At 39.2% G+C, this 27,876-nt stretch overlaps 1 protein-coding gene across 1 annotated transcript in view; it reads right to left on the bottom strand.

Annotated features, from left to right (window-relative positions):
• Positions 1 to 27,876, bottom strand: part of FBN1 (fibrillin 1) — a 254,403-nt gene that overhangs the window by 183,019 nt on the left and 43,508 nt on the right. The window contains exon 6 of the mRNA XM_004448075.5: positions 25,511 to 25,606. Coding sequence (XP_004448132.2) covers positions 25,511 to 25,606 — 96 coding nt within the window. The remainder of the gene's footprint in view (positions 1 to 25,510; positions 25,607 to 27,876) is intronic.

The raw sequence follows: 27,876 nt of genomic DNA on the forward strand, positions 1-27,876 counted from the left end.
ACCAAGTATGCACAGCTCTGAAAGCAGCAGAGAAAATGCAATGCAAGAACCAGGTATTTCACCATGACCGTTGAAAAGCTTGCAATATGTCATAATAAATGTCTGAATATAGTGCTCATAATAGAGGACATTATGGCTTACATGCTTGTAATGGATAATTTACTGACAAAAACTAGTTCTTAAAAATACCAAATTGAATTTATAATAGCAATAATTCTACTTATCAAGCAAAATAAAGTAGTTATGTGATAACCACTAAATCTGCTGCTTAAATTTGAAAATGGGCATTGTTTTTCCTTTTTCAATCGTGGTTTCAACTATATATAGTTGAACACATATTTCTACCACCCTCTGAAAAAAATCAAGGAAGGAAGAAAGTTGGTATTTTCATTTTTATGTTCTATAAAACCTCAACTCCCCAGAAGCTAAGCTTTCTAAAATCTATGGATGTCTGGAACAGCTCAGGACTCTAAAGAAGGGGGGGGGGGCAGGGAATTCTTCTTGGCAATCTTCTGATTTAGATGCAGAGGTTTTTTCACTAATCTCTAAGTTCTCTCTTGATCCACATTGGTCCAGGAAAAGCTATATAAAAAAGAGAACTCTACGTTCTCTTCATAAAATATTAAAGATTAAACATTTTTTTAATTATAAATGAAACTCTTCAAACTCATATATCCTTAAGAAGAACTCTTAATTAATGAATATCTCTTACATATTAATCAAATCCATGCATACAATAGGCTCAAGTCATCTAGATTGCCTTCATAATGGCAAAGTTTATATCTTTTTTAATCATTAGTATTAAGAAAGTTATCATGAAGAAGGACAACCACCACACCATGGAGCCTAGAGTGATTACAACTGAAAGTGGGAGGATTGCATCCAGCATCCATGTGGAATCTGAGCCTCCTCGTGACATAGAGGTGCAATGGACACAACCAATCCAATATCCACATAGAAGAGGTGGCATTGGATTGGGAAAAGTGGACATGGTGGCTGATGGGTATGGAGAAAGGCAGGAAGAGATGAGAGGTGGAGGCGTCTTTGGGATATGGAGCTGCCCTGGATGGTGCTTCAGGGGCAATCACCGGACATTGTAAATCCTCACAGGGCCCACTGGATGGAATGGGGGAGAGTATGGGCCATGATGTGGACCATTGACCATGAGGTGCAGAGGTGCCCAAAGATGTACTTACCAAATGCAATGGATGTGTCATGATGATGGGAACGAGTGTTGCTGGGGGGGGGGGGGGAGAGGTGGGGTGGGGGGGTGGGGTTGAATGGGACCTCATATATATATTTTTAATGTAATATTATTAAAAAGTCAATAAAAAAAAAAACTTTCAAAAAAAAAAAAAGAAGATTTCAGAGGAATAGTGAGGCTCATTGTATGTGTGTGAATTTGAGAATTCAGGAGACTAGTCAACTATTTATTCACTTAATTGTCTTGTGTGTTTACTATAATTATGTAAAACTATAAAGGAAAATACATATAAAAATGCTTTCTTCCATTTCTTAAACAACTACAAAATCAAATGAATATATTATTCAATGAAAACAAAATATTGAAACCAATATAGTTCACATCAATAAAATCAGTGAAGCCAGAAAAAAAAAAAAAAAAAAAAGAAAGTTATCATGGTATTAACTTCCTGAAGTTAAAATATATATCATTAAATAAATAACATTCTAAAATCAGTCCTATATTCAGAGAAATGTTATTCTAAGATGGAAAGAGCTAATGAAAGATAACAGGAAGAAAAAAGCCCAAATGATAAAAATCTAGGGATAAATCTGTGATGGATAAAGGAACAAGTTCTTCCTTATTTCTCAAGAAAGTAATTGTTCTGCTCTGTAATTCCTTTTAAATATTTTGGTCAGAAAACTTGCTGTGATAGCATAATCTCACTTTAACATCTTTTACACTTATTTGGTGAAGAGAAAATTCCTAAAATATGTTTAATATTGTATAATTAGAATTTGAAGAAGAAACAAGAGTCAGTGAATACCTACAAAATGTAAATTTTGAAGTTGAAAAGGCAGATTCTGACATTCCTCTGTTTTGTTTTGTTTTTTGGAAGTTACTGAAGTTAAAAGAGAAAGTTTGAAATTTCCATCCTGCCGTATTATTTCTCAATCCAACATCTTATTTTAATTTCCTTTTTCTTCCTCATCCAGTCTTCCCATCACTCCTCAGCCAATAGTTCTTTATATCTACACACTATGCTATGTCATAATGCTATGAAAGATGAACATGCATCTCCTATACACACATGAAGGCTAAAAGAAAACATGGCATCTTTAGGACCATTAGTCCCTGACCATGTGAAAATAAGGCATTTTTATTTGTTGGGGTAACTGAAAAACATCTGTTAAAAGTTCACAGTTTTCTAGCACTATGAAACATGTAATATAACCACTGCCTTTACTTTATTTTATTTTATTTATTTTTTTTTTTATTGACTTTGTAATAATATTACATTAAAAATATATATGTGAGGTCCCATTCAACCCCACCCCCTCACCCCACCTCTCCCCCCCCCCAGCAACACTCATTCCCCTCATCATGACACATCCACTGGATTTGGTAAGTACATCTTTGGGCACCTCTGCACCTCATAGTCAATGGTCCACATCATGGCCCATACTCTCCTCCATTCCATCCAGTGGGCCCTGTGAGGATTTACAATGTCCGGTGATTGCCTCTGAACCACTGCCTTTAGAGATCAATCAGTCCTTCACTTTTTCTCTCCCTCCCCTCCTTGGAACTCCATATTATATCTTCTCTGACATTAGTATCTGGGACTTGTTGAGACACTTCAGCACAGTATTAGGTACATACAAGGGCACGCTGTAAACTGGCTTCTCAATATGACTGGTACTTGATGCTCAGTCTACGGATGACAGATAACCCTACAGTCAAGAGACTGGGTATTTCTAAGTATCCAGAGTAAGCCATGGGAAAAAAGAAAGAAAATCTATCTTAGACCATTCCAATGATGCCACACCAAGCCAAAAGCCACACACCCAAATTTGAATTTCTTCTGAATGCCAGATCTCCTTGTGACCAAATGTTTTCTGAAGAAGAAAATTGATAGCATATTAATCCACACCACTTTAGGCTACTCAAAGCAATCCATTTTAATTCTTTTCATTCTTACCACTTCATTTTAAGCCACAGATTAGCTACAGTTACTATTCTGTCTTATAGAGCTAAACTAAAGCCCATTATAATTTCATAATCAATTACAGTGAGTCAGAGATAAGTAACTACCACTTGAAAGAAGGAATAGAGCTATGTGCATTTGTACATTGAGGCCAACAAGAATCAAACACCAACTACAACTTAGCTTGAGCTTGTTCTCATTCAATAATTGAGGCAGGGTTAACTGAGAACATGCTTACACATTGGCACTGGCAAGTAATTCCATCTACTCTGCACCCAGTCTTACTGATACAAGTGGTATGCTGGGTGTCATCCAGATCCATTCTTTTGTTCAACAGAAATTTTTTGAGAATTGTCTATGTGCATTATTCTGGGCTCTCTGATAAGACAGACAAAAATTGCTATTCTTCTGGAGCTATATTCCAGAAGTCCATTCTACTACAAACACCCAGGAGGTTTAGTTTTTTTTTAATAAGAAAGTAATTTCAAATCCCCTGTCATGTACCTCAAGAAAACAAACTGATCACAAAATAAAATCAATTCTCAAGCCTTTCCTGAACACACACACACACATATACACACACATACCAACGTGCCTGGCCTAGCTTCATGCTACATGCATTATATCAGAAGCGGTTTCCCGAGCAGAAGGACACAGCAGCAGTGCATTCATATATCCAGATTCTCGATGCCTGTGTATTCTCAGGCTCCAGATGGACGACATTCTCTTACATTCTACTCACACTCAATTTCTGCTAAACTCCCACATCCATCACTAAATTCATCACAGACTCCGCCAAAATATTTTCTTGATATGACATCTACTTATAACTGAAGACAAGCTCTCCCCAAGAAATTCAACCCAAAATACTTGCCAAGTCATCAAAAATTCAAAATTTTAAAAATTTATCTTGAGACTGAGAGACCAGAAAACAAGAATCAGCAGCACAGGTGGGACTCAAAAAGGTGTGTGAGGGAGTGAGGAAAGAAAAAGATAAAGGGAAAATAAAAAAACAATAATATCTAAAATTTAACGTTAGAGTCAAAAGTGTGCTTTAAAATAAGCAGGGCAAATATTTGTTGGAGAATATGACGTGCACCATTGTCTACAGAAGAGGACTGGACTGAGTTAGAAGACATAGAGCTCATTCCTAGACACCTGCCTTAGGAGAGACACAGAGGTTCCCTAACTCAGTTTCCTTCACTATAAAATATGAGACTCCTCACAGGTTACTTCAGGGACCATCTGAGGTAGTGCAGGTTTATAAAGAATGAAGTATTGCAAAAATAGAAGGGATCACAGAATTATGTCTTCTCTGAGGTATTAGCACGTCACAGAATTCACTTGCCTATATATGACACTTTTCATGATTTATAAAGGTCAAGGAAAAAAACTACCCATTAAAAGTAGAGATGGTAGATCAGTCATTTCTTACTTCAGTTACAAGAAATTCAAGAACTAAACTGCCTGAAAATTCCTCATTTATTCATTCACCCATTCAACAAATACTGGGCTACGAGGCACCAGGCATTGGGGATAAAATGGTGAACAAGACAGAGACAGTCCCTCTCCTCATGGAGTAGAAAAGTACTAATAAACCAGCAAAAACTCATTTGTCATTCTTACATAAAGCCACACACTGTGAAGTATGATTCCCTGTATTTTTCACAGTGAGTCTCCAATAATATTTGCTGTTTAATTTTTAAGATATATTAGACATAGTAAGTAGCCTTCCAAAGCCCGCAAAACTGCATGTGGTATTATAAAACTGACATGACCAAACAGTATGTTGCTAGGTGGTTGTTGTTATTGTTCGCATAAACCATTACAAATGGTATCTAGTAACTGAGGTGGTGGCTATGAGTTGTCCAAACAGCAAGTGATTTATTGAGACCAGAATTGCTGTTATGACATCCAAAGGCGTCCCCTGGGGACAAGCCTGTATGCGTCCACTCAAAGGCATGCATTATCTCAAAATGTTTGATGCCTGAGCAAGCGGTTTTCATGGTGTGTTTGTTTTATGTATTTTAAGGGCATCTGAGTTCCAGTTTAATAACTTCCCTGGGGGGAATCTAGGGAAGCCCAAGGATTAGAGGAAAAGGAACCTAAGTAATATATGACTCAAGATCCCTCTGGTGTTCAAGGGCATTGGAAACCTACATGACAAACTCTCCCACCTTGATCAAGTCAGTATTTGGAGACTTTTCAGGGCAGTCTCATGAACAACTTGAGCTATCAGGCTTCTAAAGGGCTGTAGAAAAACCTAAAGTGCTCTTACTACTCCCCAGTGTTGGTGTCACACCCAGAGCATATCCATAAAGTGCTGCATGCAGTGTTCCCCAATGCAAGCTCTTCCAACCCCTGCTCCAACCTCTTCTCCCATCACTCTCCCTCACTTTCTGAATTCTCACCATAAAGGTTTTCTTTCATTTCCTCAAATTCATGGATATTTCCCATCTTAGGATGTTTGCACATGTTCTTTCCTCCACCAAGAAAGCTTTCAACCTCACTCCTTGCATGGCCGTCTCATGTTTCAGAGTCCCTGCCTGACCATCAGTCCACATGCATCATTATTGCCTGCTGCACAGCCACAATTGGCACTTAAGTGTTTCTGTGCTTCCTTGTTTAATCTCTGCCTCCCACACTGGAACATGACTCCATGAAGACAGGGGCAAGTGTGTTTCAATTAATATTTATCTCCAGTCATTAACACAGTGCCTGGAAAGTAATGAATGCACAATAGAGAAACACATCTTTTCTCCTTGGAAGAATTTCTTTTCAGCTCAATATCATTCTGTTTTGTGACTAAATTTATGAAAAGTGTTCTCAGAGGAGTACTGCCTGCAATTTTTGCATTTAAAATATTCTAGCATTTTGGCTTTTCTACCTTTGGTCCTCTTAGACTAATGTGTTCAAGTCCTTTGCAACTAAGAGAGAATAGTGTGTGGCTTCTACAAGTCAGAGCATCATTGCCCCCCACCCCCAAGCTGACTATGCCACATTTATAGGCTCAAGCTCCCATCACCACTCAGAAAGCTGAATATATAATTTATATAGGTAATTTATATAAACCGATAAAATGTTTATTTTGCTGATGCATAACTTTCTATTACCTCTTATTACTTTTAGAATGCCATTTTCTTTTTTTTTTTTATTGATTTTGTAAAAATATTACATTAAAAAAAAATATGAGGTCCCATTCAACCCCACCACCCCCACCCCACCACTCCCCCGCAGCAACACTCACTCCCATCATCATGACACATCCATTGCATTTGGTAAGTACATCTCTGGGCATCTCTGCACCTCATGGTCAATGGTCCACATCATGGCCCATACTCTCCCACATTCTATCCAGTGGGCCCTGGGAGGATTTACAATGTCCGGTGATTGCCCCTGAAGTACCATCCAGGGCAACTCTAAGTCCCAAAGGCACCTCCACATCTCATCTCTTCCTGCCTTTCTCCATACCCATCAGCCACCATGTCCACTTTTCCCACTCCAGTGCCACCTTTTCTCTGTGGACCTTGGATTGGTTGTGTCCGTTGCACCTCTATGTCAAGAGGAGGCTCAGATTCCACATGGATGCTGGATGCAATCCTCCTGCTTTCAGTTGTAGGCACTCTAGGCTCCATGGTGTGGTGGTTGTCCTTCTTCAACTCCATCTTAGTTGAGTGAGGTGAGTCCAATAAATCAGATTGTAGGAGCTGAAGTCTGTTGAGGCTCAGGGCCTGGCTATCATATTGTCAGTCCAGAGATTCAAATCCCCTAAATATATCTTAAACCCCAACACCAACTACAATTCCAGTAAAGTAGCATGAAAGTCTTGTGAAAAGAGATCCCATCTGAGTCCAGTTTCATCACGCAGAAATACCAGCTCCAAAGAAGGGCCATCTGACATGGCAGTGAACTCCATCTGCCATGACCATAGAACCCGTGGGTCTCTTTAACCCTCAAAGGAACCAATACCTGGGGTTGTATCTACTTTATCTGTCTCTTAGACTCTGCTCAGTTGTGCATAAGGGCAATCCTTCTAACAGCCTCCAGACTCTTTTTTAGAGACTCATAGCCATATAAACTCATTTCTCATTTCCATTTCCCCCTTACATTAGGTCAAACAGCATTTTAAAGTCATGCTATTATATGTAGACAGGGATATTCTGCTGATTCGCATTGAACCTTCAATTCAAGGTCATTTTCCAGTTGCATCATCAGTTGGTACTTGGTAGTGATCCCTCGGTGCCAGGGAGGCTCATCCCCGGGTGTCATGTCCCACGCTGGGGGAACAGAATGCCACATTTCTTAACCAGCTAAGTACCTCTTATATTTCACTGCTGACCTTTTATGGAGAGACAAATTCATTTCCCTTTCTTTATCTGTGTATGTGTCAATATACGTAAACAAGACCTCTTAGGAACCTTTTGTTTGTTGTTGTGGAAACAAACGCCTTTCTGGACCACAGTCCTCATTACACCTTACAGAAGTGGTTTTCACTTGCCCCCTTCCCCTTATCCTTTCTCTCTCTCTCTCTTTTTTCACCATTGGAGTTTTAGCCTTTGTTGCAACTACAACAGTTGTGTGAATAAAGTAAAGCATATAGTTGCTATGATATACAATTATGAATCTTAAGCTTCAGCTGAGTAGGGGAGCCAAAAACTATCCTGTTCTGATAAAATAACAAAACCACTAAATGGAAAAAACTATCACAATGGGGCCTCTAAGTATAGGTCTAAATTTGGTGATAGTTGAAAATTTCATGATAGCATTTATGAAACAACTCTTTTCAACCAAGATTACACTGGACCTGTGCTAACTACTTTATGGATTATCTCATGTAATCTTCTCAACAATCTCACTAAATAAATACTATTATGATCTCCATTGTAGAGATAACTGTGGCTGAGAGATATGCAGTAACTTGCTGAAGACACCACAGCCAATAAATGCCTAAGAGATGCCCAAGACCCCACAGTCAATAAATGGTAAGACTTGTCTTCAGAATCTGAGCTTTTAACCATTATTCTAGGAATGATCTGGCAATTAAATTATATAAAACACAACTCCTCCTAATTAGGCATTTTAAACTGAAACATTATAATGCTGGCAAGTGGGAAAGAGGTCTCCTTTGGGATAAAGTTTAGTTATGAAAACAATTCCCCTATCATTTCCTCTCATTCATAAAAAGTAAAGCATAACAACCAAGCAACCATGAGAACAGGGGAGTCCTGTGCACACCTCAGGTTGGCTCAGTAAAGGGCTAGAACGACTTCTCAGAGTCGTTGCCTTTTGTTTGGTTTTGTGATAACTTGTTCTGCTTGGCATGTGGAAAAACAATGTAGAAAGAAATGAGGCCTAAATAAGGTCTGAAAAGAAATAGCCTTATCCAACTCCAAACTATGCTATTTAAAATTTCAGAGAATTTTCTATGGCATTTAAGAGTTACACTCAAAAAGGAAATTTAAACTTCTATTACATACTGCTTTCCAAAGCCATTTTTAATATATCATTAAAAAGGTACATATTCCCCTGCTTTTTATTTTTCCCATAGTACAGCAAGACAGTCCCAAAATATTCCCCACTTTATAAGTTGCCAAATCATTATACAAAGAATGAATCAAAATTTACTTCTGGAGGGCCATGGCTTTGCCTTGGTCTTTTTAAAGTTCACTGGTTTTAATTTAAAGAATATATCATTGGGATCTCTAACAGAATACAAGCTTGTCCTGTTCATAAAAAATATTTTCAATTTGGACAAAAGTTGCACTCAACCATTTCAGTCTGGCTCAGTGTCCCTATAGTGAAGGTCAACAATGCCTCCTATGAGAAAGCAACAGGACAAGGGGTCTCCAAGGACAGAGACAGAAATGGTCATATTTTATGAACTGCACCATGACAACATTCTTTATTTCCTGAAGAAACAAATATACCAATCTACTGTTTACTTATAAAGCTCTTTTGAAACAGTTAAGGGAAAGGGGATTATTGCTGGGGGAATATGGTAGGAAAGTTGGAGTACATTTCTGTTCATGTGCTCCACAGAATTCATTTCCCACACATTTCAGTTATAAATATCTACACTCATATTTCTCTAAGAAATGCAGATGGATTGATATTGTTTTCATATTACCTTTTTCTAAATGTTGTATTAACAAATATATTTAACATTTAAATACTCAACTTCAAGATCACAATTTAATTAAGTAAGTCAACAAATACTAAACCCCTACTCTCTTCACAGAACTGGGCTAGGTGTTCAGCGTGACAGAAAGAAGGATCAGACATGGTTCTTGGTCTTTGGTCTACGGAGAAAGCCATTGTCTGAATGGGAGACTATGTAAACCAGTATCTGATTAACCACAAAACCAGATTAGCAAATTTTATGATTCCTAGGTCATGGGGTCTGATAGAACAAATTTACTTTAAAAGAATACACCAGGAAGCAGATTTGGCTCAACTAACAGGGCGTCCGCCTACCACATGGGAGGTCCAGGATTCAAACCCTAGGTCTCCTGACCCTTGTGATGAGCTGGCCCATGCGCAGTGCTAATGTGCACAAGGAGTGCCATGCCATGCAGGGGTATCCCCCGCGTAGGGGAGCCCCAAGCACAAGGAGCGCACTCCAAAAGGAGAGCTGTCCCATGCAAAAAAAGTGCAGCCAGGGAAGCGGACTTGGCCCAGTGGTTAGGGCGTCCGTCTACCACATGGGAGGTCCACGGTTCAAACCCCCGGCCTCCTTGACCCGTGTGGAGCTGGCCCATGCGCAGTGCTGATGTGCGCAAGGAGTGCCCTGCCACGCGAGGGTGTCCCCCGTGTAGGGGAGCCCATGCGCAAGGAGTATGTCCAGTAAGGAGAGTCGCCCAGCACAAAAGAAAGTGCAGTCTGCCCAAGAATGGTGCTGCACACACAGAGAGCTGACACCACAAGATGACGCAAAAACAAAAAAAAGAAACACAGATTCCTGTGCCGCTGACAACAGAAGTGGACAAAGAAGAAGACGCAGCAAATAGACACAAAGAACAGACAACCGGGGCTGGAGGGGGGAGAGAGAAATAAATAAATAAATAAATAAATAAATAAATAAAATCTTAAAAAAAAAGTGCAGCCTGCCCAGGAGTGGCGCTGCATACAGAGAGCTGATGCAGCAAGATGACACAACAAAACGAGACACAGATTCCTGGTGCTGCTGACAAAGAATACAAGCAGACACAGAAGAACACACAGCAAGTGGACACAGAGAGTAGACAACTAGGGGGGGAAGGGGAGAGAAATAAATAAAAAATAAATCTTTAAAAAAAAAGAATACACACACATAATTTTTTCATAATTAAAAATTAATAAATCACTTGTTTCATTTAATAAATAAAATATTAAGAAAACAAAATATAACTTGAGTATGAGGCTTCCTAAAAGCCATGAAATAGGATCCCTAGTATTTTTATGCAGATATAAGTATTTCAACACAGGAATCAATAAGTATACATGAGAAAAAGTTTTTTGACAAGGTGAATATGTTCATTCCTTACTGTCTTAGTAAACATCATTAAAAACCAGTATAGGGAAGTAGATTTGGCTCAATGATAGAGTATCTGCCTGCCACATGGGAGTCCCAAGGTTCAAACCCAGGGCCTCCTGACCCGTGTGGTGAAGCTGGCTCATGCACAGTGCTGATGTGCACAAGGAGTGCCCTGCCATAAAGGGGTGTCCCCCATGTAGAGAAGCCCCACGTGCAAGGAGTGCACCCTGAAAGGAGAACCATCCCACGCGATAAAAGTGCAGCCTGCCCAGGAGTAGGGCCGCACACACAGAGAGCTGACGCAGCAAGATGGCGCAACAAAAAAAGATACAGATTCCCAGTGCAACTGACAAGTATACAGGCAGACACAGAAGAACACACAGAGAATGGACACAGAAAGCAGATGCCTGGGAGGGGGGGCGGAGAGAGAAATAAATAAAAAATAAATCTTTAAAAAAAAAAGAAAACCAGTATATATCTCAGAAGACAAGGACTGGGTCACCCAATTATTTAAAGATGTAATAAAATATAAGAAAAACAAATATTCATTAGAAAGATTTAAAAAATACTAAAATGGTCATTGAATTCCCTAAAATGAATTCAAAAACCAAAAGTTTAATAGATGTGTTTATTAACAAATAGAAATGTAGATAGGGTCCATGCAGCCAGAAGTGGTGATAACAGTAAAGTTGCCTGGGAATTGATAGGGATGGATGGGAGAGTTCTCTATTGTCAGAAAAGCCTTGGGAAAGAAATGAGCTTGAAACTTGTCTTTGACCTTGAAAGAAGAGGACTTAGCCAGTGTAGGAAAGGGAACTCTAGTTCCAAGAATATCTGATACTCCAAGATCTGGTAAGTAGTATCCCCAAAGGCTGACGTGAACCAGGATGGCATGCAAGCCAACCACATCAAACCACTCAGAAGCAGGAATTAATCAGTATTGAACAGGATAGTCCAGCTTGTCCAGATGATACTTTAGAATATTTGAAAAACAAATCCCGGAGAATGAGTGAATGAATGCTGCACTTCAATTTATAGTCAAATGAATTCTCTTAGGAACACAAAGGGTGAGTTTCTACATGATGAAACTTGTTTTCCAAAAACTTCCAGACATATTACATAAATATCCTCATTCATATTCAGAATGAGAATTTATATGGATTTAAAATACCCATCTAGAATATGAAGCTGCTTTCACAGAGATGTCACATGACTTTCCAAATTACTGCCAAATTAATCAGAATCCACATCATCAGGTTAAGGATGTTACAGGTGTTAAGGGAAAGTGGGGGTGGGACATTCTAAAATGCTAAGTTACACTAAGTCAAAAAAGTTTCCTTCCTGCAGAACTCCCAAGAACTAATATGCTTATGTGCCCAGTGTCTCTCCAAAAAGAAGGTAGGGCAGAGTTTCCAAAATGATACCAGAGACTTCATTTCATGGAACACCCACAGGACTAATGTGCCACCAAAAGTACTTTGGCACATCCTCTGTACCACAGAGCCCCATGTATTTGTTCAAAATACATTCATGAACCAAAAACAGCATAGGCTCTCTAGAGGCAATAAGTACAGGGAACATAAAAACCCTAAGTATTCTGAAGTACTTTCAATTGAGCATGTAAAATTAGTAAGGTTTCCAAGACTGCTAGCCATAGCATTAAGCTAAAACAGTTTCAGAACTAGGGCAGTACATCCACAAATATTTACTAAATACAAAATACAAAGGAGAATTTTTAACATCTCAACACCTTGCCTCATACAGATACTGTGCAGAAGCACAATTACATAGGATGAAAGAGCACCACAGAGAGTCTTGTAATAGACCTTCCTAGCTTTGGAATTAAGCAAGTTGAGGTCATGGCTCCCCCTCTTCTCTCATAAAAGGTCTCCACTTAGCGCTGTGAAGGCTGGCACAGCAATGTTCTAAGGAGAACTAAGTCCTCCCTTACCCCCAGACGAATTCCAGCCTCTGCATCATTGCACTCTCTGTTCCTTTCACCTGAAACATTTTCCCTCATCTTCTCCTCCTAGCTAGGTCCTGGCTAGTTATTGCCTCAAGTGTTTATTGAATGATTTCATATGTTCATTTCTGTCTTTCCATGTAATTATTTTAAGGCTCTGATGATAAGGACTATATACTGCTTTCTGAGTCTATCATAATGCCTAGCTCAATGCTGTGCCTTTATGAAATATTAGTTATAGCTGTTATATTTAACTGACATGACTTTACTGAAAGAGGTAGTGTTCATCATTCACAGGCGAACAAAATTCCGCTTAAACAGAGATCCTGAGAAATTATACTCTGTGATCTGGGGTTCCTAGTTCTACTTTTTTCTTAATTGATTTAATTTTCAAACATTGACATAATCTCTCTTTGACTCGCTCTCTAAAATGCTGCTTTCTTAAAAGTTGAAGTAGGAGAAGGTGAATTACTGGAAACAAACTACATATGGCTATTGGCTAGTTCAGCTGAGGTGTGATATACACATTGGATTTCAAAGACATAATATGAAAAAAAAGAATGCAAAATATCCCATTAATAATTTTAATATCAGTTATCCATTGAAATAAAATTTTTGACAAATTTGGTTAAATAAAATATATTACTAAAATTATTTTAATGTGTTTCTTTTTACTTTTGGCTACAAGAAAACTTAAAATTATATGTATGGCCGATATTGAATTTCTATTGGCCAGTTCTGCTCTACTGTTTTGAATACCCAAGGCTGAAAAGTGTTTCAAACATTAAATATGGCTCCTAACTTATAAAAAGTAGTTTTATCTTCTAAATGCTTTTAAAGGATAGTAAAGTTGAAAATAAAACTATCTTTGAAGATGAAACAACCATGACACCAAATTTTGCATCAAATTTTATATTATTAGCTTTGATAATGTAAGAGGATGCTAAAATGGAAGTTTCAGATGAAGCAACAATAGGACAGATGGCACATTCTAAGTCAAGTGTGAGACCATGAGGCAGAACTTGCAAAGGAGAGGATGATGATCTGGTCACAGGGCACTTAAATCCTTACTCACATCAAGGGTATTAAAGTGTGTGAGGTAGTAAGAGATGGAAAGGAGATTACTTGGGAGAAAGCTTGGCTGTGACTAGCTCTTTCTGGGAAATGGGTAGAGGGCCACTTTATGATGCCAAGTCATGAAAGAGGCCTCTGGGAAATTTATCAGATTCCATGATAATCATATGTGTCCCTTGCAGTTTGGAAGACACTGTAGAATGGGATTGACTAATGCCTCAAAACTGGCTGTCCAGAAGCTTGGACATGGTACAAGGGTAAGTCTACTGTGTTGAAATTAGTTTTCACTTCAGCAATTTATCAAGGCAAAAAATGCATTAGTGTAAAAGTTTTTCACCAACTACAAGAGAAAGCTGATATGGGGCTTTCTCTCATAGAGGACCTACTTGGTGCAACAAAGAGGGCTCAAAAGGAAGGTGCTGCAGGTACCACTGGATGCCCAGGGATTGAGGAAGGAAATGTTAAGCAACCAGTAAGAACACAGATGCCTATGCCCACATTAAAGGACCCATGGGGAAGAAGTTCTGGAAGTGATGAGAAAATTTCATCCACCAACAGGGGAGGAACTAGCCCACTGAGTGTGATGAGGCAGTCAAAAGGAGATGAAAATGAAACTGCTTTCTGACTGCATCCCATCAGGCCTGCTAGTTCATACAAGGCATTTGCATCCTGAAGGGGCATGGTAACATGTGTTCTCTATGTGCACACTGTTACCCAGTCACAAAAACTACAGGTCTATATCAACAGATGTAATTCCTGGGGACTATTCTAGGAAAATCAAGTTTATTCAATGATCCAACAGCTCCCAACTATTGCAATATCACTTTAGATGCATTGTAACATTTAGGGCATACTGTCTTTGCTACCTACACATTGTCATTTACTCTCCATTTTGACTAAATAACAAAAGTGAGGCACAGGCAGGGCTTCAATATATTTTAGTAACAACAGTTTATTGTGTGTTACCTTTTGGAAAGAAGAAAATAAACAGTTCAACAGAGCTCTGCTTTCCAAAGGCACTTTGAGAATGGGAGTTAGTGACTGGAATTTACTCTGGGAACTTCAAAAATAGCCACCTATAATTTAAAGTTGTTACTTCTGACAAATTATTGTCAGAAATATACCTCTGTAAAACTGATTTCAAAATACAGAAATGAATCTACATTTCATCAAGGCCTTCTAGAAAAACTCCAGGATAAAAAGCAAGAGAATATCAGCTCCTGCTTCCATGCAGCTCTCTAGAAAGCTCTGTTTCTACTTTCTGTTTATGAGGTAAATGTGTCAGAAATGCACCATCTAATTATATGTTTGCATCATGTGGTTAGTCCTTTGTTTTCATTAGACACACTGTAGACAACGTGTTTTTGGAAATAAAAGTGTATCAATTGCTTTCTGTGTTCACTTTTCAAAACTGTTCAATGAAATTATTTATTTAAATGGTTGAAAAATAATCATTTTTATATCATAAGGGAAACCAAGGTAAGAGGATAACAATTTCTCAAATGGCAACCGCATATATGATGATAAGGTTAAGTTACAACCAACCTAGCTGCCATTTTGTTGATTGTTTCATTATTATGAAAGAAAAATCTTTTTCCACCACTTTTAATACTGTAATTCCTTAAAGGAGGCAAGAATGATGGGTGAAGAGCTAATTTACCTTCTACTGTTCTGCTTGTCTGATGGAGTATGAATTATTTCTACATTTTCATTTAATTCTACTTCATTTTTGCCCCCCCTCCGCCTTGTTCCTTTTTCTTAAGGCTATCAGTTCAACAATGCTTTACCCCTTTACTTTATCTACTGATAGCTAGCATAATAGCCAACAGACTTTCCTGATTTGGCAAATATCCAAGTATTGTATTCACAGTTTGGACAGGGTAGAAATTTAACATAGAACAAATGAATCAGGATTTAGAAGAATCCATGTACAGGCTTACATTCTGACAGCACGTGATGAAGATCTCCAGATGGAGAAACGACAGAAAACTTCTTGTTATTAGTGTTTTATGCATCCAAAATGCTTCATCCTCTGGTTTACATAAAGTTTGACATTAAAACATTAATCCCTTTCCATGTGCTTTAACAGGCCATCCAACAAAAGTATTTTCACTGCTTTTTAATCGAAGTCAATTTTGGACCTCAAATAGCTAAAACGTTTGATTATCCACTGTAGCCACCCGAATTGACACTAAATTATTTCAGCCTAATCCTAAAAACTCAAATGCCTCTTCAAAGGGGAAAAAATGGACACATATTTATTTAAACGTATTGCTGGCTCTTTTAAGGCAATTCCAAAAAAATAGATTCCAGATATGTTTTGAACAGTTGAAACACTGTAGGAAAACTATATAATCTTCCTTGGTGTGGTAGCTTGAAGCAGTATATACCCCTGAAAAACAAGTTCTTAAATTTAATCCATACCTGTGGGTGTGAACCCATTGTAAATAGGACCTCTCAATAAGGTACTTCAGTTAAGGTGTGGGCCAGCCCAATCAGAATGGGTCTTAATTAACTCTATTACTAGAGTCCTTCATAAGTGGAATGAAATTCCAACAGAGTAGGAGGAAGCCACAGGGAGCATCCAGACGCGGAAATTCAATGGAACCTAGAAGAGAATGAAGAGGCCAAGAGAGGCAGCCATGTGTACTGCCAAGTAACAGAGGAGCTAAGGACCAGCCACCAGTCCGAGAATGCCAGTCTTTGGGGAGAAAGCATCACCGTGATGATGTCTTGATTTGGACATTTTCTTGACCTCACAACCACGAGCTAAGAAATTCCCATTGTTTAACCCAACCAATTTCATGGTATTTGCTTGAGTAGCCTAGAAAATTAAAACAGATTTGGGTACTGGAAGCAGGGTGTTGCTGTCACAAATACCCAAAAAAATGTGGAAGGAGCTTTGGAATCAGGTAGTAGGTAACAGCTAGAAGAATTGTGAGATGCTTGACAGGAAAAGTCCAGATTGTTCTGAGGAGACTGTTGGTAGAAAGAGGGTACTAAAGGTACTTCTGACGAGGTCTTAGAAGGAAATGATGGATGTGTGATTGGAAACCGAAGGCAAAGTGATCCTTGTTTTAAAGTGGCAGAGAACTTGGCAAACTTGTGTTCTGATGTCAGACGGAAGGCAGAACTGAAAGTTATGAACTTTGTTATGAAGCTGAGATTTCTAATCTACATATGGAAAGTGCAGCCTGGTTTATCCTTGCAACTTTTAGTAAAATGTGAAGAGGAAAGGGATAAGCTGAGAACTAAATTCCTGGGCACAAAGAAATCAGAAATTGAGGGTTTGGAAGACTCTGAGCTTCTGGAAAGCAAGTCCCCAGAGAATAGTGCTCCATGTGAGGGTTTATCTGAATGTAGCTCCAATCAGCACTTTCCATGGAAGTCAGGTCTGGAAGTGTCATCATACAGGAAGGATCTATGGAAAATCCTACCATCTGATGGTGTGGACCCCTGTGAACTACATGCAAAACCAGCAGGTTTTTTTGGTGAGATTTGTGTGGGTGGAACCACAGATAGCCTGGCTAAAAGCAACAGAGAAAGGACAAATTGTAGGAAGAATGCCTCCAAGGGCAGAACCATGGAAACCAAGGTCTGGACCAAGGATAACTCCTTGGGCCAAGAGAGTGGGCCCACCTGTTTGTGTGGAAAGGGCAAGTCTGCCTCAGTGCTTGGAAAAGGTAGGTTTTCTGCCCCACTGTTCTGGAAAAGTGCTGCCCGCCTCCACCCCCCCACCCCACCCCCAATGTTCAGAGAGGGTGGGCCCTGTGCTCTAGGAATTTCGGAGGGTCTGGCCACCACTCCAGTGCTTGGAGAGGGTAGAGCTAGTGCCCCAGGGTTTGCAGAGAGCCTGGCTGCCATCCCAATGCTTGAAAAGGGTGGAGTTTTACCCTAGTGTTTGGGGAGAGCATGGCCACTGCACAAGCACTTGGAAGGCTGCCATTCCATCAGGCCCAGAGGACAAAACATTGTTCCATAAATGATTTTCAGACCTTGAAATCTAATGGAATTTGCCCTGCTGGGTTTCAAAATGGTTTGGGACCCGTGACCCTGTTTTTCTTCCAATTTCTCATTATTGGAATGGGAATGTTTATCCTATGCCTACCCCTCCATTGTGTAATGGAAGCAGATAACTTTTTCCCATATTTCACAGGTTCAAAGACAGAGGGGAACTCTGCCCCAGGATAGACGACACTCTTAACAGATTTGAATGAGACTCTGTATTAAGTATTATGTCTGAAATGACTTAAGGCTTTAGGGAATATGTGATGGAATGACTGTATTTTGCATGCAGAAAAGACATGTCTTTTTGAGTCCAGAAGGTGGAGTGTGGTGTTTTGAAGCTGTATGCACCTCAGAAAAACATGTTCTTAAACCAAATCCATTCCTGTGGGTGTGAGACCATTGTAAATAGGACCTTTTGATGAGGTTACTTCAGTTAAAGTGTGACCTACTTCAACAGAGGTGGGTTTTAATCCTATTGCTGAAGTCCATTAGAAGTGGAATGAAATTCAGAGAGAGTGAGAGTAAGCCACAGGGAGCAGCCAGAAGATGAAATTCAGCGGACCCTGGAAGACAACGAAGAGGCCACAAAGAAGCTGTCACATGCACTGCCATGCAAAAGAGCCAAGGACCAAGGATCACAGGCAGCCAACCCCAGAACGCCACAGGCTTTGGAGAAAAAGCATCGCCTTGATGATGCCTTGATTTGGACATTTTCCTGGCCTCAAAACCACGAGTTAATAAACTCCCACAGTTTAACTTAACCCATTTCATGGTATTTGCTTGAGCAGCCGAGGAAACTAAAAACACTTGGTAACTGCAGTAAATGGCAATATTCATTTTGTGGGTCTGCATTTAGGCACACTAATTCAGTCTTTTGGAGTCCACTTACATGCTAACAGACAGGAATCAGCTACTGTCTAAAGAGTGCATTGGTTTCTTTAAAACATGGAAATCAGTCAAACAGAAGAATATTCCAAAACCCTGTATTAGATATACCTCAGGAATACTCAAGACTCCTTCCTCTTGGCTTTTTAAAATGATTTAAAACATCTTAGCCAAACTCTACAAGGAAGGAAAATTACCTACCCAGCCAAATTTCTTTGAATGACTTTTTAAAAAGTATCTATTACTTCTACTCTAAAATGCATAGATTCAAGGTTTCTTCTTATCCTTCCTCAGAAACTTCTCTATGGTCACTGATGACACTTCCCAGTGAGATCCCAGTAGAGCAAACTGGTCTTATGCACAGGCTAATGAGCCAGACTGGATCTTGAGCACTTAAAGCTTGTCTGACCTTGGGCAAGCTATTTAACCAATCTGACTCTATTTCTTCTTTAAAATGAAGATTCATAATAGGACTGTTCTAATAAGATTGTTGCAAAGATTAAGTGAATCACCAAAATAAAGTGCTGGGCACAATGCCTGGTGCACAGGACGTGCTAGGCACATGTCAACTGTGGTTATATCTCAGGCCTCTTCATGTTTCTCATTCTCTCTTGACCCTTTGATATGTCTGATTATTGCCTGGCTAGTTCCTGAATCCCTTCTGTCTGTAGCTTCTCCAGCTCAGTGTTCTCCTGGCTCTCTTGCTTCTCTTCCCATTTTCTTAGTCTCATTCCTTTGGTTATCTTTTTCCCCCAGCCTATTCGTTATGACCCCCCACCTCCAAGTTCAGATCTATCCCCATAATTCTTCTCTCTTTTTCAGTACCTTGAGAAATCTCATCAATTCACATGATTCACGGTGTTCAATACAACAGTATTTAGCAAGATTTTAAATGGCCTGCATTCTGAGGCAAGAGGAAAAAGAAAGCATGATTCCATGTAGTCTTTTGTTGGCAGTAACTATGGCAACACACAACTAGCTACGCTGTCATTGCCAACACAGACACTGATATCATTTCAATACTCTGATAACAAAAACTAACATACTGTACTATGAGCTAAGGCAATGATAAGTTAGTTCTACTGGTTGCTCAAAGCCCAAGGAGAAAGAAGGCAAAAGGGGGAAGGGGAAGTGATTAGGAAAAATATAAATGCAAATTTACAGAAAGAAACAATGTTTGAGGAAGAATAATGAAAGAAAACTCAGGGTTTAAAAGAAAGCACAAATAAATGCAATCTTTGATAGAGAATGAAGCAGGGGGTGGCAAACTCAAGTGCCCACATGGGCCAAGAAGCAAGGTAAATGAATGAATTGGGCAGGATGTACAACAATAGGGAGTGATGGCATCTGTGACAAACCAAAGAATATATCTAAAGGTATTTACACTCAATTTTTAAAAAGTAAACACTGCACACCAAACAAGCCACAGGGCTCTCCTTTTTTTCCTCTGAGTGGAGAGAGGTAGGCAAGCATATAATATATTATTGACCTCATTATCTACCCGTAAGGCTAACTAGACAAGAAAAAAATTTTTAAAACTACTTATTTTACTATATAAAACCTGTTGAGACAAAATTTCTTCATAATCTGATTGCATTTGCTGAAAGAATGTTGTAATTCATAATTTGAGCATGGATCCACTGCTTATCTCCATCACAAATCAGAATACTGTATTTATGGATTATTAAAATTCACTTATTGTGCTATATCAGACCTGTTTTTAATGACATTATTCTAGAATGTTTTCTTTCCAGATTATAATTGAGAAGCTAATAAAAAATGGTGCCAGGTACCATAACAGTAACAGAACTTGCTGTTTTCTGGGATTTTTGTTTTTTTACTTTCTTTGCTTTTATTTTTATTTTTTTAATGGAGTATGCTAGATGTCTCTATAATTTTGTTCAGATGACTGCAGAACCTGGAAAACTTGTTGCTGCTATTGGTGCATAACATACTGCTATTAGTATATATAATTTATACATATATATATAATTTGAATTTTTGGAAACTTTAGCTGCATTGTCAACTTTGGAAAAAGTATCCCAGTTGTACCATGTTAAGTTGGCATTGAACAGAAATTAACAGCCATATTGGTATAGAAACATTAACTTAATTTTTTTTCCATTTCTTCAGGGGTAATGCACTATATTAAATAGTAAGGTCTTATCTACATGGGTTTGGTTATAGAAACTAATAAAGTATTCTCTAAATAATGAAAAAATAATGATATAAAATTCTCTTGATGACTTAACATGATCTAAATCTTGCCAATACCATTCATTCCACATTTGAATTAGGTTTAAGAGATTGTACAGATGTACAAAAGTGCCAAGACTTCCGGCAGGGACAAAGCTGAGTATCCTGAGAGGTACATGTAACCGATATTCTAAATGCTCCCCCCATGTGAATTATATCATGATATAAAGTGTTTTTTTTCCCTATTGTCACCTGATTTTGGTCAAAACACACCTTCTTTTCAGCATCCTTGCCAAATGAAAAATGATAGTCTTGTAGCTCTGAAAGATCATACTTCTGAAATGCAGGGTGAAGGATAATTCAATTAGGTATCAACATTATGATCCATATGGCATAACAAGTAACCAGTGAAAAATATCTAGGATTGTCCATAGGGAGGTAAACAGCAATCACTTCCAGGAGACACTTAGGTATATCTGATAATCACTTCTCTAGGTTTTCTGATACTTTAAAAAGTAAGTATGGTTCAACATATACCAGTCACCTACTATACATCAGGCATCAAACATGGTATGGAAATTTTAAAGGGATTAAACTGCAGTTTACTTTAGTGGGGGAGAAGGACATGGACACTTTGCTGTTTCATTACAATGTGGTCAGTGTTTTAAAAAGAGGCATGTAGAGGGAAATGGATGTGGCTCAAGTAATTGGGCTCCTGTCTACCACATCGGAGGTCCAGGGTTCAATTCCTGGGGCCTCCCAGGGAAGGCAAGGTGGTCTGTGTGGTGAGCTGGCCCTAGCAGAGAGCTGGCCTATGTGAAGTGCTGGCTGGCACAGGTGTGCTGGCCTGCACAGCAAGTTGGCCCAAGCAGAAAGCTGGCACAGCAAGATGATGTGACAAAAAGAGACACAGAGGAGAGACAATGAGAGATGCAGCACAAAAAAGTAAGCACCTCTTTCCCAATCTGGAAGGTTCTGGTATCAGTTCCCAGTGGTGCCTAAAGAGAAGATAAGCAGACACGAAAGAACACACACCAAAGAACATACACCAAAGAACACACAGAGAGCAGACAACAGGGTGGGGGTGGGTGGTAAATAAATAAATAAATCTTTTTTTTTAAAAAAAAAAGAGGCATGTAGACAGTGTTACAAAAGAATGCAGGCGGAATACCAGGCTTGGCCTCCTGGAAGAGAGGGAAGGAATTACTGAAGGCTTCCTGGAAGTTCTTTTATAAAAGTAAAAAGCCACATGTCCATGAAATAATAATGCAACTAGCCTAGGTACTTATCCTTTAATAAGCAATTTTACAGCTAAGTATGCTGAACCATCATCAGGAGAAATCACACTGAATACTTCCCTATGCTTCAGGATGTATTTGTTCCGATTCACTACATTTTTTATTAATCTCTCTTGAAATCACAAACACACATTTGAGTAAGGGAATAGTTATCGCTTATAATCACTAAAAGAGGCAAGCAGATGACTTTCACAAGAACAGAAAACAGTAAAGATTCTATAAACGGGAACACAATTCTGGACTCAAAGTGATTTCCTCTCCTGCGTGCTGTGGGAAATTACACCCATTTCCCTTCTTCCATTGAAAGCCTGGGACTGCACTCATGGCTGGAAGAGGCTGAGGATAATGATTAAAGAGAGCCTGCTTCCTGCTCCCCAACCTCCAACACCTCAAGTGCTTAAAGTCTGTCATTTAGGGATTCATTTGATTTAAATAATTGCCACTGTGAAAATTCTATGGGACCTTGCTACAGATATCAGGATAGCCCTATCATGGAGGGGAGCAGTTGAAGATACCCCAAAATATGCAGAAATGCCTGAATACTATGCAAATTTTGATTAGTAGTTTAATTTTTTTTTTAACTTTTAAAATTTTTTTTGGAGGTACCAGGGATTGAACCCGGGACCTCATACATGCGAAGCAGGCACCCAACTACTGAGCTACACCCACTTCCTGATTAATGGTTTAATTAGCTTAATGCATTCATGCCATTTCTCAGTCATGGGTAAAGATCAAGTCTTTGAAGAAATAACTATAGCATGGTCCAATATAATACTCTTTTTTTTTTTTGTCTTTATTTTTTAATGTTACATTAAAAAAATATGAGGTCCCCATATACCCCCCACCCCCCTTATCCAACTCCTCCCCCCATAACAACAACTTCCTCCATCATCATGAGACATTCATTGCACTTGGTGAATACATCTCTGAGCACCGCTGCACCTCATGGTCAATGGTCCACATCACAGCCCACACTCTCCCACAGTCCACCCAGTGGGCCATTGGAGGACATACAATGTCCGGTAACTGTCCCTGCAGCACCACCCAGGACAACTCCAAGTCCGGAAAACACCCCCACATCTCATCTCTTCTTCCTACTCCCTACCCTCAGCAGCCACCATGGCCACTTTCTCTACACCAATGCCACATTTTCTTCAATTACTAATCATAGTAGTTCATGAATAGAATATCAGTAAGTCTCTTTATGTTATCATCAATACCTGAACTAGAGGAATCAGTATTCTCTGGAGCAAATTAATAACCACTTTGTTAGAGGTAAGATGCTTTGTAACTTCATCCTATCAGTGATTTTTCTGAAATAAACTGGGAACAACATTATCATCTGAGATAAATATTTCATGTTACATGTTAACAGTCTTAATTTCCTACATCTTAATTGAGTAACTAGCAAGGTCCCCAGAGTAGTGCTGCCTAATAGAAAGAGTTACCTTTGTTACTCTGGACACCATTAGACATATATAAACTCCATGTCAATAAAATGCATTTGTGCAAGTTGTAAAGAAAAAGGTTTAAGAAGGGACTCCAAAAATATACCAAAATGCATTACACATCAGTATCAGCCAGTGGTCTTATTAGCAGAGAAACACAGTAATTTTTCTGGTAAAAACAGTAATTTATATATACTAAGTATATATGTTGCTTTATTAGGAAATAACTGAGTTTAGATGAACTTATAATAAGAAACAGAAAATAAATTTCTCACATACCATACTGTTCTTTGATTTTAAATGACATATATTCAACATCTGTTACTGAATCTTTATTTTCCATCTTGGAATAAAAAGATCCTTATACAACTTTGGATTTTAAAAGTGATAACTGCAGTTAAAAGGTCATGAGTACTGTTCAACTGCATTTTTATATGCTAGAGTTAAATGAAATGAAACCTCCTTATAAACTTTCACTATAAAACTAGTAACAGTAAGAAAAGGGTTAAGAATGTAGAGACAAGATGATGAGTAAAGTCAAAGTTCAGAGGAAAAAACATAAGAATATTACATACTGTAGCAGTTTAATATTGTTTATGAATTCCAAAAAGAGATTTGGATTATGTTTATAAACTGATCTGTTCCTCTGGGTGTATTAGATTGTATTAACTTTGGAGGTTTCACTCTTACGTGATTAAATTATGATTAGGGCTTTGATTGGGCCACATTAGTAGGATGCTGAGCTCCCACCCACCACAGAGAAAATGACATGGCAGAGGAGAGAGTGGGAGTTTTGATGCTGGCACCCTGGGATACTATAAAAAGTAAAGGAGAAGAACACAGAGGAACAGCAATGGCTCCACAGACATGGCAGAGGCCTTGGGGAGAGAGGGAGCTTGATAGTCTACAGCTGCCTTGTGAAGAGGCCAGAGCAGCTGAGCCCAGAAGAAACAAGCCCCAGGGAGAGAGAGATGAGCCTTATCCCAGCCTACAGCTGAGAACAGAAGAAGATGGGACCACGGAGCCTGAAGAACAAGGCTGAACCCTCACAGAGATCAGCAGCCATCTTGCTCCAACACGAGGCAACCGACTTCGGTGAGGGAAGTAATTTACTCTTTATGGTCTTATGACTGTAAGCTTCTACCCCAGATAAATACCCTTTATAAAAACCCAACAGATTTTTGGTACTTTGCATCAGCAACCCTTTAGCTGACTAATAAACACACTTACATGTATCTCAATATCCTATTTGCATTTATAGGTAGGCAAATCAGGCAGAACATTTATTTAGTAGCAGCAGGATTATTTAGACTTGAAAACAGAAAACCCACAATCAAATTAAGGCTCATCGTTATTTGTGTGATTGGGGCAGATCTCTGGACCTCCCTGACCAAGTCTTCTCAACATGTAAAAGCGAGGATGATTGTATATACTTCACTGAGCTGCAGGGGATATTGAATAAACTCCATATGTGAAAGCACATTTTCTAAACAGACACTTGATCTTTTCAGGGTGAATTCTGAATGCTGAGCTGGTATACCACTGAAGCCCTCAACAGGTCCTAACGGATTCTTAGATGCATTTTTCTTCACTCTAAACTACTCCTTTTCCATAGAGATGGTTGATTTGTTTGGGGCCATTTTTCTAATCTACTATGACAACAATGAGCTAAATCCTTTCCCTTATGGGAAATTCTCTTTTGTCTATCTTGATGACAGCAAGTACTTGTACATATGCTAACTCTTTAGTCCTTCAGTCCACAGACAAGAGTTGCTGAATAATATGCATGGATTTGGAACCACTGTGCATCATCCTAGGAACTGTCTCAGTGAAGATCCAGAAAACCCACCCAAAACTAAGTAAAATTCTTGAAGTAACAGCACAAACCCAATGCCTGTTCAAATCAGTACTATCTTAGCCATCAGCACACATTTACGCAAATGATAAGAAGCCAATACCTCTTTCACACTGGGGTCCAGTAAATCCGTAAGTGCAAGCACATCGATTTGGGGCCACACACCTTCCTCCATTGAGACAGCCACTTTCACAGACAGCTGCAAAATAAAGAGAAAGAAACCATCTGAGAGTTGGTAAAGGAAGTAACCTATGAATGAATGTAATGAAGTAATACTTATTGTTCCCTGAAAAGCAATAGATTAAAAATCTAAATAATCACCCTGGCATTTCTTCTGAACAATCACTCTACAGTTCCAACCCCTTAAATGTTCCTCAGTCAACTTGTAGCTAAAGCTACCTGGTATAGAATGCATTGTACTTGTGTTCATCCTTCATTCCCTGAAGCATCTAAGCAACGCTTTCATTTCTGTATTTAAAATGATGAGCTATATGATACTTTACTGGATGAGAAGTGCATTGTAGCAAGCTGAATATTTTGCTCTTGATTTATGTTATAATTTTGAGGATATCCCCCATGAGAAGAAACATCAGCCACTCTGACGTCATCCTTGCAGAAATACAGCATGCTAAATTACACAATAAACTGCAAAGAAAAAATATTAAAAATGACACTCAGTAATTTAAGCACCATAATTGAGACCAAAGTGAGTATCATAGCAGGACCTATGGAAACTAGTGGTGAGATAAGTTGAGAGATGCTTAAGAGAGAGACATTTCATTTGTGATAAAAATAAAATAAAATAAAAAAACTTTAAAAAAGAATTTAAGGGAAGCAACTGTGGCTCAAGCAACTGAGCTCCCGCCTATCACATGGGAGGTCTGGGGTTCCGTTCTCAGTGCCTCCTAAAGAAGACAGGAAGCTGGCACAACAGGCAGGCATGGCAAGCTGACACAAGAGGCACAAGAGGAAAAACATAATGAGAGACACAGCAAAGCAGGGAGTAGAGATTCCTGGTGCCTCCTAAAGAGGACAAGCAAGACAGGTAGCTGACGCAACAGGTAGGCACCGAAAGCTGTTGCAACAAGAGACACAAAAAGAAAAACACAATAAGAGATACAACATACTAGGGAACAGAGGTGTCTCAAGCAATTAGGTGCCTTACCCCCCTACAGGAGGTTCCAGGTTCAGTTCCTGGTGCCTCCTAACAAAACAAGGAAGATGCACAGACACAGCAAGTGCAAACAACAAGGGCGTGGGAAGAAATAAATAAATAAAATAAATCTTAAAAAAAAAACTGTAAAAAAAAAAAAAAAGAATTTAAAGCCCATGTTCTGAACAACTCTTCTCTGTACAATCTCCTGCAACTTTTTCAAGCACAGCCTTTCTCCAGGGATCTTTACAATTGGCAGTAGGTGCACTCCCATCAAATCTGCCAGTTCTACCCACTCTTCAATGCTCAGCTCAACCCTTACTCTCCCTCAAGTTCTCCTAATACTTCTGGCTAAAATTATTTTTACTGCACTTGTTTCCACTACATTTTGCTTTTATCCCTGTAGAGCCGTGGAGGTGAGTCATTCAGATCTCCTTTCAAGGGAACCTAGGTGAGGAGTTTCATTGGCAGAAGACATTCAACTGCTATACCTCTGGATGTGCCATAATGTTTACACCAAAGACATGTGCGCTCTCCCAGGCTGCTGCCAGTACGGTAACCTGGCCATTTCTGCCCATCAAAGAACTCATCTGAGGAGCAATCTTTGCTCTGGGCTCCCCATTAGCCTGACCAAGACTTTCTCCGAGCTGCACTGCAGTCTGAAACTCCTCTATGCAACTGTCCTTCCATGACTCTCTCCCTTCACCAGGGTCAGCCCTGCATCATGGTCTGAAAGCATTCCTCTCTTATGCCTGCTTCCTCTCCCCCTTATTCTTCACAGGAGTTGTCCCCAATAAATTTCTTGTACATCTAATTCTGTCTTGGCACTTGCTTCTCAGAGGAACTGAACTGATACCCCTACAGCCAAAAATTATAGCCGGAATCTATTTCTCATGACAGAATTAGAGGGATTTATATGTATTCATTGTTCTATTTGCTTCTTAATTTATAGGAATGACAGGAGAATAAAGAGATTTTTAAGTAGGGTCAAAATTTTGAGATTGCCTAAGCCAAACCCCCCATTTTACAGATGAGGAAACTGAGGTCTAGGAAAAGTTTTCTAATTCTGCAAACATTAACAGCACTGCTGCATGCTGGGCTTTGGGCTAACCTACCTCATGTAGCACCAAAGGGAATGGGAAGACACTATATCTTCTCTTGATGCTCCTTTCAAAAATGCTTTTGAATCCAACCCCATCTCACCATCGCTGAAGGCACAGCCTTCATTAGGGCTGGTCTTCCTGCTTCCTGTTTCTTCCTCCTCCAGTCCCTTCTCCACACTGTGGCCACAGTGATCTTTCTCCTTCGTAAATGCA

Source organism: Dasypus novemcinctus, chromosome 3 (assembly GCF_030445035.2).
Source record: "Dasypus novemcinctus isolate mDasNov1 chromosome 3, mDasNov1.1.hap2, whole genome shotgun sequence".
Lineage (NCBI taxonomy): Eukaryota > Metazoa > Chordata > Mammalia > Cingulata > Dasypodidae > Dasypus > Dasypus novemcinctus.